The 16171-nt window shown below is 44.3% G+C and overlaps 1 protein-coding gene across 10 annotated transcripts in view; it reads right to left on the bottom strand.

Moving 5' to 3' along the window:
• The window catches only part of CDKL5 (cyclin dependent kinase like 5), a 407568-nt gene that overhangs the window by 53129 nt on the left and 338268 nt on the right, over positions 1 to 16171 (bottom strand). For all 10 annotated transcript variants that reach the window (XM_073667428.1, XM_073667416.1, XM_073667414.1 and 7 more), the window contains one exon: positions 14754 to 14943. In XM_073667428.1, coding sequence (XP_073523529.1) covers positions 14754 to 14943 — 190 coding nt within the window. The remainder of the gene's footprint in view (positions 1 to 14753; positions 14944 to 16171) is intronic.

The raw sequence follows: 16171 nt of genomic DNA, 5'->3' as shown, positions 1-16171 counted from the left end.
CAATCTGCTGTTAGGTTGGAGGTTCCCACCTCCTGGAAGATTAATCCGGTGTTTCATGTTTCCTTATTGAAAAAAGCTGAGGTTTCGGATAGGGACGCCACTGTCTCTGTTCCTCTGGTGGTGGAAGACGGTGAATATGAAATTTCTCGCATTCTTAATTCTAGATGGCATAGAGGGAGATTGCAGTATCTCGTCGCTTGGAAAGGCTTCGGTCCAGAGGATAACTCCTGGGTAAAGGCGGATGATGTCTCTGCTCCTAGACTTGTCGGAGCGTTTCACAGGAGGTTTCCTGATAGACCTGGGCCTGGAGGATCCTCATAGAAGAGGGGGTACTGTTAGAACCCTCCTGTTAGTTCTTTTTCTATTTTGTTGGTCACATGACTTTCTGCCTATATAATCCAGCTCCGCCCTTCTGGCCTTGCTGGACTTCAGTGTTACATTTACTCTTAAGCTAGCCAGGTGCCTTGTATCGAACTCTGTTGTTTGCTTGGTCTTTGGACCACTAGTACTTTTTGTTTGTTTGTCTTTGCTCTGCTACAATTTCTGCTAGGAGGTGTCCAACTATATCCCAGTCATTAGTTCTTGTAGGGACCCCTCCCTTATATCTATAGGTCTGCGTTCAGACTAGCCGAGGACTTAGGCGGGTCTGTTCACAAGGAACAGGTCCCCCGCTGCATCGTAGGGAATCAGCTTAGTCCTATTGTAGGGACAGTTTTCCTATCTTTCCTTAGTGCTTGTAGCAGTTCATAACAGTATCGGGCGGTTGTCTAGGTGCGCCCCCCACCCCCTGGGGCTGGCGTCCGTAGTAATCACTCTGGTAAATTGGGGAACCCAGGGGACGCGTGTCTGGAATGTGTTTGTCTCTAACCACCAGTACAGAGACTGAATTACATTTTGTGGGAGTGTTAACCTGCCCTCCAGATGTCCCCTGAGGATGATTTTGTTCTTTAGGACATCCCACTGCAATTCTCTTGAATGAAATTGGGCCCAGCATACCGCTGGGATGCAGGAGGTGAGGGACCCCAACAGAGACATGGCCCCCCTGAGAGTCATTACTGGGTCTTTTATGGCTGTCAAGACTAAATTTTTTATTTTCTCTCTTTTCTGCTCGGGCAGGCGGCATTCCTGTCGAACCGAATCCAGAGTAAGGCCTAAAAAGATTTGAGTTGTATGCGGGATCAGTTTTGATTTTTCTAGGTTTAAACACCATCCTAAGTTTTTTAAGATGGTGCACACCTGATCCACTTGGGCCAGGCAGTGATCGTAAGTTTTGCCCACTATTAGGAAGTCGTCCAGGTACGGAATGATCAATCTGTTCTCCTCCCTGAGATGAGCCATAACCTCCGCTATAAGTTTTGTGAATATGTGGGGCGCTACTGCTAGGCCGAAGGGAGGAGCTCCGTACTGGAAGTGCTTGACAACTCCCTGTACAGTTATGGCTACTCAGGTATTTTTGAAAGTCGTGATGGATTGGCACATGGTAATACGCATCCTTTAGGTCCAACACTGCCATGTAGCAGCCGGGGAATAGAAGGCTTATCGTTGATTTTATCGTTTCCATCTTGAATGATGGAATGTTCAGGAATTTGTTTAGGCCTTTCAAGTTGAGGATGACTCTGTATGAATTATCCGGCTTCTTTATAAGGAACAAGGGGGAATAGAACCCTCTTCTTTCATCTTGTGGCGATACCTCCAGCAAGACGTTCTTTTGCAGGAGACTGGAAATCTCTTCCTCCAGTGCCCGCTGTTCTGGTAGAGAGGATCTTAAGGCACTCGGGATAAATTTCTCTGGTGGGCTCCTCAGAAATTCCAGTTTTAAACCTGATTTTACTAAATTGAGGATCCACTTGCTGGAAGAGATCCTTTCCCAGGCTGGAAGGAAGAGAGAGAGCCTCCCTCCCACCTGGGATAGAGTGTCATTGTGGCGGTTTGCGACTATCCTGGGAGGGCCCACCGAACAAAAACCCTTTCCTGGAACGATCCTCCCATCTAGATTGTTCTGTGGACGTCCTTCTGCGGCCAAATTTCTTCCCCCGAAAGGACTGCTTAAAAGTTGAGAAGGAAGATTTAGGAAATCCTTTTTTGTTGTCACCTGCTTTCTCCAGAATTGTGTCAAGAGAGGCACCGAAAAGAAAATCTCCCTCACACGGAAGAGAACATAGTTTTTCCTTCATTTGTATGTCCCCCGGGCAACATTTCAGCCAGACTGCTCTACGGCCGGCATTAGACAGGGCTGCAGATCTTGCTGCTAATCTGGCAGAATCCGCAGAGGCGTCCGATAAGAAGCAGCTGCTCCTTTCAATACAGGTAGAGAGGCCAGAATGGAGTCCTGTGACTCGTTGTTCTTAACCTGGTCTTCTAACCTGTCTAACCAAATCATAAGGGATCTTACTTTACAGGTTGCTACTATGGCCGATAACTCCCAAGTACCCTTAAGGAAGGTATCTACCTTTTGGTCCAGTGGATCCTTCAGCATCCCTGTATCTTCAAAAGGGAGAGAAGATTTTCTAGAAGCTTTGGATACCGCAACATCAAGCTTCGGGGCTTTATTCCAGGAAGCAGTATCTTCCTCACTAAAGGGATATTTCCTTTTGAAGGAGGATGGAAGGGGACCCTTTTTCTCCGGCCTATCCCACTCCTTCTTGATAAGTCCCTGCACCTTATCATTAATTGGGAAAACTCTGTGTTTTTTCCGATCCAAGGTGCCGAACATAATATCCTGTACCGATTTTTTTGACTTCTGGTCAACTAACCCCATTGTGGACCTGACAGCTTTTACTAAGCTATCCACATTTTCCAGGGGAAAAATATGACCTGTGCCTGCCTCGCTATCCGAAGAGGAAGAGTCAGTGGAATCATCTAGCATTCCCTCATCGGATTCAGAGTCTGAAAGGGTGGGTGGGGTTTTTGCCCTATGGGCCTGGGATGCTTTGGAAAACGACTTAAATGATTTTTCTACCTCAGACCTAATGAGGGTTTTTAGATTTGAAAAAAAATCCGGAGTTCCCTCCAAAATTGTTTCCTCAATACATGGCTGGCATAATTTTTTGGGCCAGTCTTTAGTCAGACCCCATTCACACAGGGCACATACTCTGTACTTGAATTTCCCCGTACATTTTTTTAGGGACATCCTGACCATATAAGGAGGAAGGAGAGGGAGAGAGAGAGACAAAACAGAAAAAAGTCTACATTAATACGTCGACTTTCACGTAGCTCACTCACCACCCAGTAGATAAAAACAGGGTACCGGAACGGGAAGCAGGACGGTATCCGATACTTCTCCTCGGGAGTCCGCGGAATCATCAATCCTGCAGGAGCTATGCTGGCTGGATCTTGAATCCCTGGTGCTGTGAGTCCCAGAACGCCCACTGCTCTTGCTCTGCGGTGGACGCTGCTCCTGGGTGCGCTTCTGGTGCTGAGGCTGCCACGGCTGCTCCATCTCCTCGGGCTGCTGCAGCTGCAGCATGGACTGCTGCTCTTGCTGCTGATGCGGTGGAGAGGGCTGCTGTGAGGCCATTTGCACTGCGCCCCTGCCTGGCCGGTGATCTACCCTTAAGCACCCTTATGGTGCCAGGGAGATCACCGGCCGACGTCCCCGCAGCTTCCGGTACCTCCCCCGAAAATTACATCATCAGGGGGTCAGAGGTCCCGGCACGTGTCATCGGGGAGCGACTTCCGCGTCGCTTCCGGTCGTGCCCCGTGACGTCACATCCGGGAAGCGGGGTTTGCAGGCTACCATGCTGTGTAGGTGCTGCAAACCCCGTCCACACGCGGGGAGACCACATGTCGGCGCCCCCCGCGGCGCTTCCAGGAACCACGGGACCGGCCACAGCAGAGACTGTGCCCGGCCAGCACCGATCGGCCCCGGCCAAGGTAAGATGACTTGCTGCTGTCGCCGCCGACGAGAAGGAAGGTCCCTCATCAAGGACAGGAAACCACTGATGCAGAGAGAGGCGCCGCCCTTTTTATCTTCAAGGTTTCCTGTCCTTGAAGGGCGGATCCCCTCTCTCGTTGTGAAGTCATGGGTGACAGAAAAAACAGCCATTAGCAACATGTAAACTGAAGCTCTAAAAACACCTGTAGGCTTTGATTCAATTATTTTAAATACTAATTAACAAGGTGACGACACTCCTTGGTTTTGTAGATGATGCATGGCTTTAGGGTTAAAAAGAAAAAAAGAAGGTGTTATCATATAGTTATTGTTCAAACTATATTTGGACTCAAAAGCAACATTTTAGCCAAAATACAGAGGGGAATATTGAAAGGAAAATGTGGAAAATGCGGAAAATGCAAAGGAAAGGAACACAGCAAGAAAAATGACAAACTAAGCAGAACTTACCTACTAAAGCCCCTGCCACTCCAGTGCCGCCTCCCCACTGCTCTCTCCAGCTCTTTGCTAACAATACTGCAGCAGTGACATCACATCTACAACCAGACTTGGACTGGACCACAGGGGAACAGATGAATTCGGTGATGGACCCCTGCGCAGGAGTGGGCCTCCTGTTATGATCTGCTACAAGCACTAAGGAAAGAAAGGAGATCTGTCCCTACAATAGAACTAAGCTAGATCCCTACGATGTAACGGGGAACCTGATCCTGCGATCAGACCCGCTAAAGTCCTCGGCTAGTCTGTACGAAGACCTATAGATGCAAGGGAGGGATCCCTACAAGAACTAGGGACTGGGATAAAGTTGGACACCTCCTAGCAGAAATTGTAGCAGTAAAAGACAAACACACAAAATAGAACATAAAGGTCCGAAGACCTAGATAAACTGACTGAGAAAGGTAACTAAGCACCAGGCTAACTTAAGAGTAGAAATTACAATGAAGTCCAGCAAGGCCAGGAGGGCGGAGCAGGATTAAATAGGCAAAAAAGGTCATGTGACCAGCAAGATAGAAAAAACCTAACAGGAGAGTTCTAACAGTACCCCCTCTTCTATGAGGCTCCTCCGGATCCCCTAGACCCAGGCTTATCAGGAAACCTCTTGTGAAACGCTCTGACAAGTCTGGAAGCAGAAACATCATCCGCCCTCACCCATGAGTTATCCTCGGGTCCGAAACCCTTCCAAGCAACGAGATACTGCAAACTCCCTCTATACCGTCTAGAATTTAGGATGCGGGAAATTTCGTATTCCCCGTCCTCCACCACCGGAGGAACAGTGGCAGAGGCGTCTCCATCCGACACATAAGCTCTTTTCAACAGAGAAACATGAAACACCGGATTAATCTTCCAGGAGGTAGGAACCTCCAACCTAACAGCAGATTGGTTAACTACCTGAAGCACCTTAAAGGGCCCTACAAACTTGGGACCCAATTTTTTAGAAGGAATCCTCAACCGCAGATTCTTAGAGGACAACCAAACCATGTCACCAATAGCAAACAAAACCTCTTGCCGTTTCCTATCAAAGTACCTCTTAGATTTTTTGTTAGCCTCCTGAAGATTACCACGCACATCCGTCCAAACTCTCTCCAAATCACCGGAAAAACTCTCCTCCTCAGGCACAGCCGATACCAATTTGGAGAATGACCCAAAATACAGATGTCTCCCAGAACAACAAAAAAAAGGCGAACAACCAGCAGAAGAGGATGTATGGTTGTTAAGAGCAAACTCAGCAAGTGGCAGAAACTCAGACCACCCCTCCTGATTGTCTGCCACAAAACAACGCAAGAACTGCTCAACATCCTGATTCTTCCTTTCTGTCTGGCCATTAGACTCAGGATGATATCCGGATGAAAACGACAAATGAACTCCCAACCTGTCACAAAAAGCACGCCAAAAACGAGCCACGAGCTGAGGTCCCCTATCTGAAACAATGTCAGTAGGAACGCCATGTAGTCTGACAATTTCCTTGACAAAGGCCTTAGCGAGTGTCTTAGCGCAGGGCAGTTTGATGAAAGGAACCAAGTGACACATCTTGCTAAAATGGTCCACGACCACCCAGATGACTGTGAAACCCTCAGAGGGGGGAAGGTCAGTAATAAAGTCCATAGCCAGATGTGTCCAAGGTGCACTAGGAACCTCCAGAGGGCAAAGCAACCCCGCAGCAGGAGTATGTGAAGACTTAGATCTAGCACACACCGTACATTGACGCAGCCACTTAATGACTTCCTTCTGCCATCCAGGACACCAAAAACTGCGACCCACAAGTCTCTTGGTCTCAGAAATTCCTGGATGACCTGCCAACCGAGACTCATGACACTCAACAAACAAATCTCTCCTAAAGGTCCTAGGCAGAAACAACCTCCCATGGGGAGTGTTAGATGGGGCATTCTCCTGTGCTTTAAGAATCTCATCTTCCAAAACGGACTCCAATGCAGCAATCACAACACCTTCTTGTAAAATGCTCCCCTCCTCCTCAGCACCGACCATGGGAGAAAATCTGCGAGACAAAGCATCAGCTTTAACATTCTTGGTACCCGGGATGTAAGTAACGGAAAAATTAAACCGCGAGAAAAAAAGTGCACACCTAGCCTGACGGGCATTCAAGCGCTTGGCAGCATCAAGATAGATCAGATTTTTATGATCAGTGAAAACCTGAATGGGAAATTCAGCACCTTCCAAGAGGTGACGCCAGTGTTCAAATGCGAGTTTAATAGCCAGCAATTCCCGATTACCAATATCGTAATTAAGTTCAGTCTCAGAAATTTTTTTTGAAAAAAAAGCACAGGGATGTACTCCATCCTTGTTTTTCTGAGACAACACCGCACCGACCCCCACCGAAGAAGCATCAACCTCAACCAAAAATGGCTTAGTCACGTCAGGCTGCATAAGGATGGGAGCAGAGCTGAACCTCTCCTTTAGAAACACAAAAGCTTCAATGGCCTCAGTAGTCCACTGAACCGCATTAGCACCTTTCCTGGTGAGATCGGTCAGTGGTTTGACAATAATAGAAACATTTTTAATTAATTTTCTGTAATAATTGGCGAAACCCAAAAACCTCTGTATCGATTTCAAACCAATAGGCCTAGGCCATTCCTGAACCGCCTGAACCTTCACAGGGTCCATCTCAAAGCCCTCGCTGGAGATAATGTAGCCCAAAAAACTAATTCTCTGTACAGCGAACTCAAATTTCTCCAGCTTAGCAAAAAGCGAATTGTCAATTAATAACTGTAATACCTCACGTACGCTCCGCCAATGAGACTCCAGATCCGGTGAATAAATCAAAATGTCATCCAAATACACAACCACATTTTTGCCGATCAAAGGTCTAAGGATGTCATTAATAAGATTCTGAAAAAATGCTGGAGCATTGGTAAGACCAAAAGGCATAACCAGGTTCTCAAAATGACCCACAGGAGTGTTAAAAGCAGTCTTCCATTCATCACCCTCCTTCATGCGCAACAAATTGTATGCCCCCCGGAGATCAATTTTAGAGAACCACTTGGCCCCCACTAACTGGTTAAACAAATCAGGAATCAATGGCAGTGGGTAAGGATTGCGTACAGTAATTTTATTAATCTCACAAAAATCCAGACAAGGACGTAAACCGCCGTCCTTTTTTTTAACAAAAAAAAATCCAACAGCCACAGGAGACTTGGAAGGCCTAATGTGACCGGCGGCCAAGCTGGTCTGTATGTATTCCTCCAAAGCCTTTCTCTCAGGAATAGTAAGATTAAATAAACGACTTTTAGGAAGAGTCGCTCCAGGGACAAATTCAATGGTACAATCATAGTCTCTATGGGGAGGCAAAATTTGTGACTCCTCCTCAGAAAAAACTCTCCAAAAATCCTGAATAGGTACAGGTAATTCCCCTTTTTCCACAGCAGCAATACGTCCGTTACAACACTTGTCATAACACTTAGGGCTCCAGGACTTAATTTCATTGGTAGACCAATCCAGTACAGGATTGTGCAATTTTAGCCAGGGTAACCCCAAAATTACTGGAGAAGGCAAATTATTTAATACCACCAAATCCAAATTTTCTTGGTGAATACCATTAATAGCGAGGGGAAATTCACAGACCTTGTGAGTAACACTCTTCAAGGGGGAGCCATCGACAGAAACCACAGCAATAGGGGATGACAAAGGTTTGGGTTTTAATTTAAGTTTTTCCAAGAATCCCCCATCAATCACATTCAGAGTAGAACCACAATCCACAAATATCCGAAATTCAATTAATTCTTCCCGAGCAGCAGTAGTAGCAGAAAGAAATACCCCCTTAGTATTTAAACAGGCAATACGGGCGTAACTGACCTTTTCTTTTTCTTTGTTCATACGAAGCACACAGTTCTTAATAAAATGGTCAGATTTCCCGCAATAAAAGCACAAACCTTCAGAAGATCTGCGGTCTTTTTCCTGAGAGCGGGGTGCCATCGCCCCAATCTCCATCGGCTCTCCAAAGTCAGTACAGACCCTCTCAAGACTCGGAGCTGACATGGCAGAGGATTTACTCTCATTAACCCTTGCACACAGTCTTCTGTCCACCCGTATAGCTAATTGCATTGCCTCCTGCAAGTTTCCAGGTGTGGGATAAGCAATCAGCAAATCCTTAACCCTTTCACCTAGCCCCGCAAGAAACAAACTTTTCAAAGCTGAATCGTTCCACCCCACCTGGGCAGACCACCGACGGAAGTGAGAACAATATTTTTCCACATTACCTGATCCGTGCCTCAAACGTCTCAATTCAGTCTCAGCTGATGAGACACGATCAGGATCATCATACAACAAACCCAAAGCAGAAAAAAAACTATCCACTGATCTAAAGCATGGATCACTAGGTTGGAGAGAAAAGGCCCATCCCTGAGGTTCTTTGCGGAAAAGTGACATTATGAACCCTATGCGCTGTGATTCATCACCAGAGGATCTGGGTCTCAAACGAAAATACAACAAACAAGCATTTTTAAAGGAAAAAAATTCTTCTTGATCGCCAAAAAATAAATCAGGCAAACGTACCTTTGGCTCCACAAAATGTGCTCCAGAACAGCTACGCACGTGTTGTTGGAGCTCGGCCACCTCCAGAGAGAGTCCCTGCAGGCGTTGAGCCAAATCCTGAACTGACACCATGATGGAAACTGGAAGTCTTTCCTTAGAGATATTTTTGGGCTGGACTTACTGTTATGATCTGCTACAAGCACTAAGGAAAGAAAGGAGATCTGTCCCTACAATAGAACTAAGCTAGATCCCTACGATGTAACGGGGAACCTGATTCTGCGATCAGACCCGCTAAAGTCCACGGCTAGTCAGTACGAAGACCTATAGATGCAAGGGAGGGATCCCTACAAGAACTAGGGACTGGGATAAAGTTGGACACCTAGCAGAAATTGTAGCAGTAAAAGACAAACACACAAAATAGAACATAAAGGTCCGAAGACCTAGCTAAGCTGACTGAGAAAGGTAACTAAGCACCAGTCTAACTTAAGAGTAGAAATTACAATGAAGTCCAGCAAGGCCAGGAGGGCGGAGCAGGATTAAATAGGCAAAAAAGGTCATGTGACCAGCAAGATAGAAAAAACCTAACAGGAGAGTTCTAACACCTCCCACCTCCCTATTTAAGCAATAGTTTCCACAATACTCTTGCTTCTCTATTACTGTCAAAGATGACATCTCAATCATTTAACAAACTACTCAGTGTATTATTATATAGAAGCAAAGGTTAATTTGTGAAGGAGTATAATATAAAATTTGCATGTAGCTGAATAGTGGGCCCCAGAGTCAAGGTTACTGGTGGCACCACAGTCTGACACTATCTACAACAATGACCGCTGCAGTCAATCAATGGAATCAATGAACGCAGATGGCATGAGACTGCTAAACCTCGTGACTGGCTGCAGCTATGTCAGCTCAGACCAGCAGCGAGCAGATGAGAGGCAGTGGCTTCTGTAGGTAAGCTGCTGCTTGGTTTGGTCTTTACAGCATAAGCAGCCTTGGTTTTAATAAAACCAGACAATCTTTTGTACTTAGGTACCCTTTACATGAAGTAAAATATACTTACTTTGCAACTCTTGGACAAATAACTAAAATATGTAATTGCGTCCACACAAAAAGAGGAACTTTCTGTTCCCTTATTGTACAATAAATCAGAAGACTTGGAAAGATTGTTCCTGGGTTCTGTGCCATAACATGCAATTTATGGCTCATCCTAAAATAATAGGCTTAGAAGGCGAGGAAATAGAAAAATCGTGTATTGCCGGGGTCTATTTCGCAAGGATGGGATGGATACAGAACCTTAAAGCCACCTTTCAGAATGCTAATGCCAAGTTTATTACATTCAGAAAAACAAACATTTCATTTAAAAAGGTAAATATTGAGAATAAGGTGTCAATGTTTTGCTATACATTTAGCAAACTTACTTATAGAAGACTTTCATAGCAGAGAGATGTAAAATTACACATAAAGATACAGCAGTGACAAGTGTGTTTGCTTTTAAAAAGGGAAATGACCTTAATCTTGATGTGTTGGTTGGAACATATACAAAGTGGCATAATGGTGTACTTGTTACTTGTAGTTATCATTTCATGAAATCTGAGCATTATAAAGCAACTAGATGGTGGCCCGATTCTAACGCATCGGGTATTCTAGCATATGCCTCCCGACCCTCCTTTATAATGCCCCATGCAGGAAGTCACATCCCCCCTATATAATACCCCATGCAGGATGTCACTTGTTCCCCCATATAATGCCCCATGTAGGATGTCACCTCTCCCCCCATATAATGGCCCATGCAGGATGTCACTTCTCCCCCCATATAATGCCCCATGCAGGCTGTCACATCCCCCCTATATAATACCCCATGCAGGATGTCACCTCTCCCCTATATAATGCCCCATGTAGGATGTCACCTCTCCCCCCATATAATGGCCCATGCAGGATGTCACTTCTCCCCCCATATAATGCCCCATGCAGGCTGTCACATCCCCCCTATATAATACCCCATGCAGGATGTCACCTCTCCCCTATATAATGCCCCATGTAGGATGTCACCTCTCCCCCCATATAATGGCCCATGTAGGATGTCACCTCTCCCCCCATATAATGGCCCATGCAGGATGTCACCTCTCCCCCCATATAATGCCCCATGCAGGCTGTCACATCCCCCCTATATAATACTCCATGCAGGATGTCCCATCCCCCCATAGTGCCCAATGCAGGTCCCCTATGGCCCCATACAAAAAAAAAAAAAAACAATACTCATCTCACTGCTTCTCTGGACTCGAGCGCAGCCGGCATCTTCACGCTGTGCGCTGTGACCGGTCAGGAGAGAGCGCGGTGTAAAGACGTCACCGCGCCCTCTGACCTGAAACGTCACAGAGCATCAGCGGAAGACACAGGAGCTGCTGCGGAGGCACGGGGAGGGGTAAGTATGATGCCGGGTGCCGGGGTCCTGATCGAGCGGGGGGAGGGACGGGAGGAGAGGAGAGGGGAAGGGAGAGGAGGAGAGGTGAGGGGAGGGGAGGGGAGAGGAGGGGAGGGGTAAGTATGACGCCGGGTGCCGGGGTCCTGATGGAGGGGAGAGGAGAGGAGGGGAGAGGAGGGGAAAGGAGGGGAGGGGAGGGGTGTCACACTTGTCCTCGGGAGATAAGAAGCCGTAGCCGCTGATCTCCCGACAATAGCCGCATGTAGGTCAGCGGCGCCTGCGGTCGGGGGACTTATGCTGCGAGCAGCCGGCTGCATCGCCGCTGACCTCCGTGCCGCACATGACCCGCTAACGGCCGCCATGTTTTTCTGAAATGCCGCGTCGCTGATTGGTCGCGGCCGGACCAATCAGCGACCCGGGATTTCCAGGACAGACAGACAGAGACAGACAAACAGAAAGACAGACAGACGGGATAAGACAATTATATAGATAGATGTACATAATTGCTTGGATCATTTTCCATTATCAACCCCTTACCACCAAAGCCTATTTTCACCTTTCTGACCAGACCAAATATTTCAATACTGATTAGTATCACTTTATATGGTAAGAAATCTAGAATGCCTCAACATATCCCAGTAATTCTGAGACCGTATTTCGTCACACATTTTACTACATATTAGTGGTAAATTTAGGTTGAGATGATTTGCATTTATTGATGATAAAATTGGAAGTTTGATAAAAATATTGAAAAATTCACAATCTTAGAACTTGGAATTTGTATGCCCTTAAAACAGATGGTCATACCACTAAAAATTAACGAATAACATTTTCCACATGTCTACTTTACATCAGCATCATTTTTAAAATCTATTTTATTAGGGACCACTTCACATTTGAAGTGACTTTTGAAGGGACCTTTATGTCAAAAAACGCCTAAAAATTACCCCATTTTAAAAACTTCACCCTTCATGGTATTCAAAACCACATTTAGGAAGTTTGTTAATCCTTCTGGTGCTTCACAGGAATTAAAACAAAGTGCAAATAATAATTGAAAAATTAGTTATTTTCCACAAAAATGTTGTTTTAGCCACAAATTTTTTATTTTGTGGCAAGCGTAAAAGGGGAAAATGGATGAAACAATTAGTTGTGCTCTCCTGAGCACGACCATGCACCATATGTGGTCAGAAACGATTGTTTGGGCAAATGTCAGGGCTCAGAAGGGAAGGAGCGCTATTTAAATTTTGGCTGGAACAGATTGCAGACACCATATCGCATTTGCTGAGCCACAGATGTGCCAAAACAGAAGAAACACCCAAAAGTAACCCCATTTTGGAAACTACACCCCTCAAGGAATATATGTATGGGTATTGTGACCATCTAGGTCGCACAGGTTCTTCACAGAACTTGATAATATTGGAACGTAAAAATGAAAAATTAAATTTTTTATGCAAAATGTTGCTTTAGCCCCAAATTTTTCCCTTAGTTAAAATTAGAAGGAGAGAATGGACTGCACAATTTGTTGTCAATGTCTCCTGAGCATGGAAGGGAAGGAGCACTATTTAAACTTTGGAGCACCATTTTGGCTGGAATAGACTGCTGACACCATGTCGCATTTGAAGAGCTCCCCGGGTGCCAAAACAGCAGAAAACCCCGACAAGTGACCAGATTTTGGAAACCACACCTCTCGAGGAATGCTGAAGCACGGCTATGTACAGCACAAACGATTGGATGATTGCAACTTCTTCCTTGCAAAGTCCCATAAGAGTACTATTCAACACAGTAAAAATTGAGAACAAGTTTTTAAAATATATGAAAAAATAAAAAATCCCACAAGTTCAAATCACCCCCTTTTGCCCCATTAAAAAAAAAAAAAAATACTCATATTTGGTATCGTTGCGTTCGTAAAAGTCCAATTGGTAAATAGCATAATGAGAAGAAATTCAAAACGCCAGAATTATGTTTTTTTGACCGTCGCAACATTGCAATAAAATGCAATAAGAGGTGATGAAAACATATCTACTCCAAAATGATATCAATAAAAAGGTCAGCTCAGGGCGCAAAAAAAACCCTCACACAGCCCTGTATCCCATAAAATGAACACGTTATGGGTTTCAGAAAATGGTGACACAACCCAAAAATTTTTTCTTACAAATTTCAGAATTTTTTTCACCACTTAAATAAAAAAATATATATACATATTCGGTATCTAGGTACTCATACGGATCTGGAGAATCATACTGCCAGGTCAGTTTTATCATATAGTGAACATGGTAAATGAAAATAAAAACAAAAAACAATTGTGGAATTGCACTTTTTTTTGCAATTTCAAGGCACTTAGAATTTATTTCCCACTTTCCAGTGCATCACATGATAAAATGGATGTTGTCATTCAAAAGTACAACATGTTCTGGAAAAATCAAGCCCTCATACAGCTATGAGGACAGAAAAAATAAAATAATAAAATAAAAAAAAGTTATGGCTCCTGGAATAAAGGGAGGTAAACACATAAGCGCAAAACCGGAAAATTGCAAGGTCATGAACGGGTTAATAACCTTGGTTACTCTTCTCTGCACCCATTCTAGTACAGCTATGTCCTTCATGTACACTTGAGCCAAAAATTGTACCCCACATTCTAAGTGGGATCGCACTAGTGACTTCTATGGAGGCAAAACTATGTTCTTGTCATGAGCAGCTATGCCTCTTTTAATGCATGGCATGATTTTATTGGCCTTGGCAGCAGCTGCCTGGCACTAGTCACTAAAGATGAATTTGCTGTCCACCATTACACACAAGTCTTTTTCAATTCAGTTTTATCCAGTGGTTTAATATACAGTATAACTGTTTGTTTTAACTGATACTACCGGTAATTTGGAGTAAAACAACGTTTTGGTCATCATTGAGCCGAGATTTCAATCTGCGCATGCGCTGCCACCGTTACCATTTTACAGACACTTTCAACCAGATGGATCTGCGCGGCTAGGAACTATGAAGATACTTACACCAGAGGTAACTGAGTGGCCGTGGCAGAGATGGAAACCCTAGCCACAGCCCCACCCCACAGGCCTGCCCTGATGCATGAACAGCTTATTGCAGCAAAATTTCTAATGGTGATTAAAGAATAACCAGGCTGCGGATTTCTACAGTGAAGGTACCTTTTAAATCAGTAGCACAGCGCCTTTATGCACATACCTTTAGTTTACAATACCTGATCCTGATGACAGGTTCTCTTTAAACAGGTTTTCTGAGACTTTAATGATCATAGAATGTCCATTATAATGTACAGAGGAACAAATATATGTTTCATATAATGATAAATGTATTAGCGTATCCAGTGATCTAGCATAAACCTGGACCATAAAGCTTGTTGTCTATTGCACTTTGATATAATATAGAGACAAACAAATCCTCAGTACACCAAAGCAAAAAATATTTTAATTGAACATTCTTCGAACTTACCCGCATCCCATGAAAACGAGGATTGCTGTAGAACAGCTTCATTTGCTCTGGTGGAAGAGGTCCTAACACCTTCTGGATTGTGAAAAGTTGATCAATTTCACTTTCTCCAGGAAAAAGTGGCTGGCCATCACTCAGCTCTCCAAGGATACAGCCCACAGACCACATGTCAACAGCCTTCCCATATGGCGCCCTAATTAAAGACAAGAATTTGAAAGATGAAGAACATGAATTCTGTTTTGCACCCTTTCTTGATCTAAACAGCTTCTAAGAGCAGGATGATGTGTTTTAGCATCAGAAAGATCTTTAAAACATTCAATCCAGTTCTGATAATTTTTCCCCAGACTTCAGGGTCACGAAAAGATATCTAATGAATCTAGAGTAAAAGCATTGTTTGTGCTGTGCTATCTTCACAGAAAATAAATATAAATAGAAAATAAATAGTTTTATCTATTTTATAGGTCCCCTATTCTTCAAAGTGTTTACGACAGAAACCTGGTGTAAAACACTTTGAAAAGTTACAAAATTTTTGCCCAATGTGAAGAGGTGCAAAAATTTTGCAGCTTTTGTCTTCACACCAAAATAGGAAGAGCTGAGGAGGAGCCAGAATGGAAAGAGGCTCGGCTCAAATGGGTCTGCCCCATTGATTTCATATTTATATCTATTATTTTTCCTTTTTCCTCAATTTTTATGCCTGGATACTTCAAAAGTACAGAATGATAACGTGACTTATATAACCGTAAACTGTCTGGTAAATCTCGGCAAAGCACTCAACCCAAAAAGTTATTTCCTTCAACTGTTATAACACAGTTTGTCAAACTTCACACGTGTATAGCAGAACTGAGTATTAATGCTGTGTCAGAGGGATGTTACTTAAGCTGTACTTTCAAAGGTTCTTAAAAGGTGCAATTATACAGTATGTAACAAACACTGAAGCAAAACTGGGTTAATTAAATTAGCCTATTCCTGCTTGAAGCAAATGCTTGCTCTAGTTTCTAAAGAACTGTGGAAACATTGTTCCATCCCCACAAGAGCTGAATACAGGTGACTGCTCACCGTGCATCTCTACCATTCCTGATCCGTGCTATTAAAGAGTCAATAAAGATAATGGGGTCTCATACTTGTGATAAAAAGCAGACAACAGGAAACAGCTATTTATTGTGAAGGAGGACATGTTGAAGATATGCGTATTGTTTCCCGCTACGGCAAAGCTTCACAACAGCTACCTGCTATTATTCCATTAGATGTCTTTTTCTCTCTATTGCTTCTTTGTGTTCTATGTGGTCATTATTTTACCAATTTATGCCCCTTTACTGGAGTGACTATATGAAAGCTTAGACATCTGTGGCACCCCAGGGGTCTGGTTTCCACAATAACAGCAATGTTATGTCTGAGAGCAGGTGGGAGGTCTCTTGGTCAGG

Source organism: Phyllobates terribilis, unplaced genomic scaffold (genome assembly GCF_046119375.1).
Source record: "Phyllobates terribilis strain yellow unplaced genomic scaffold, ASM4611937v1 Scaffold_2__4_contigs__length_985480577, whole genome shotgun sequence".
Classification (NCBI taxonomy): domain Eukaryota; kingdom Metazoa; phylum Chordata; class Amphibia; order Anura; family Dendrobatidae; genus Phyllobates; species Phyllobates terribilis.
This window is presented reverse-complemented; position numbering and strand designations above follow the sequence as displayed.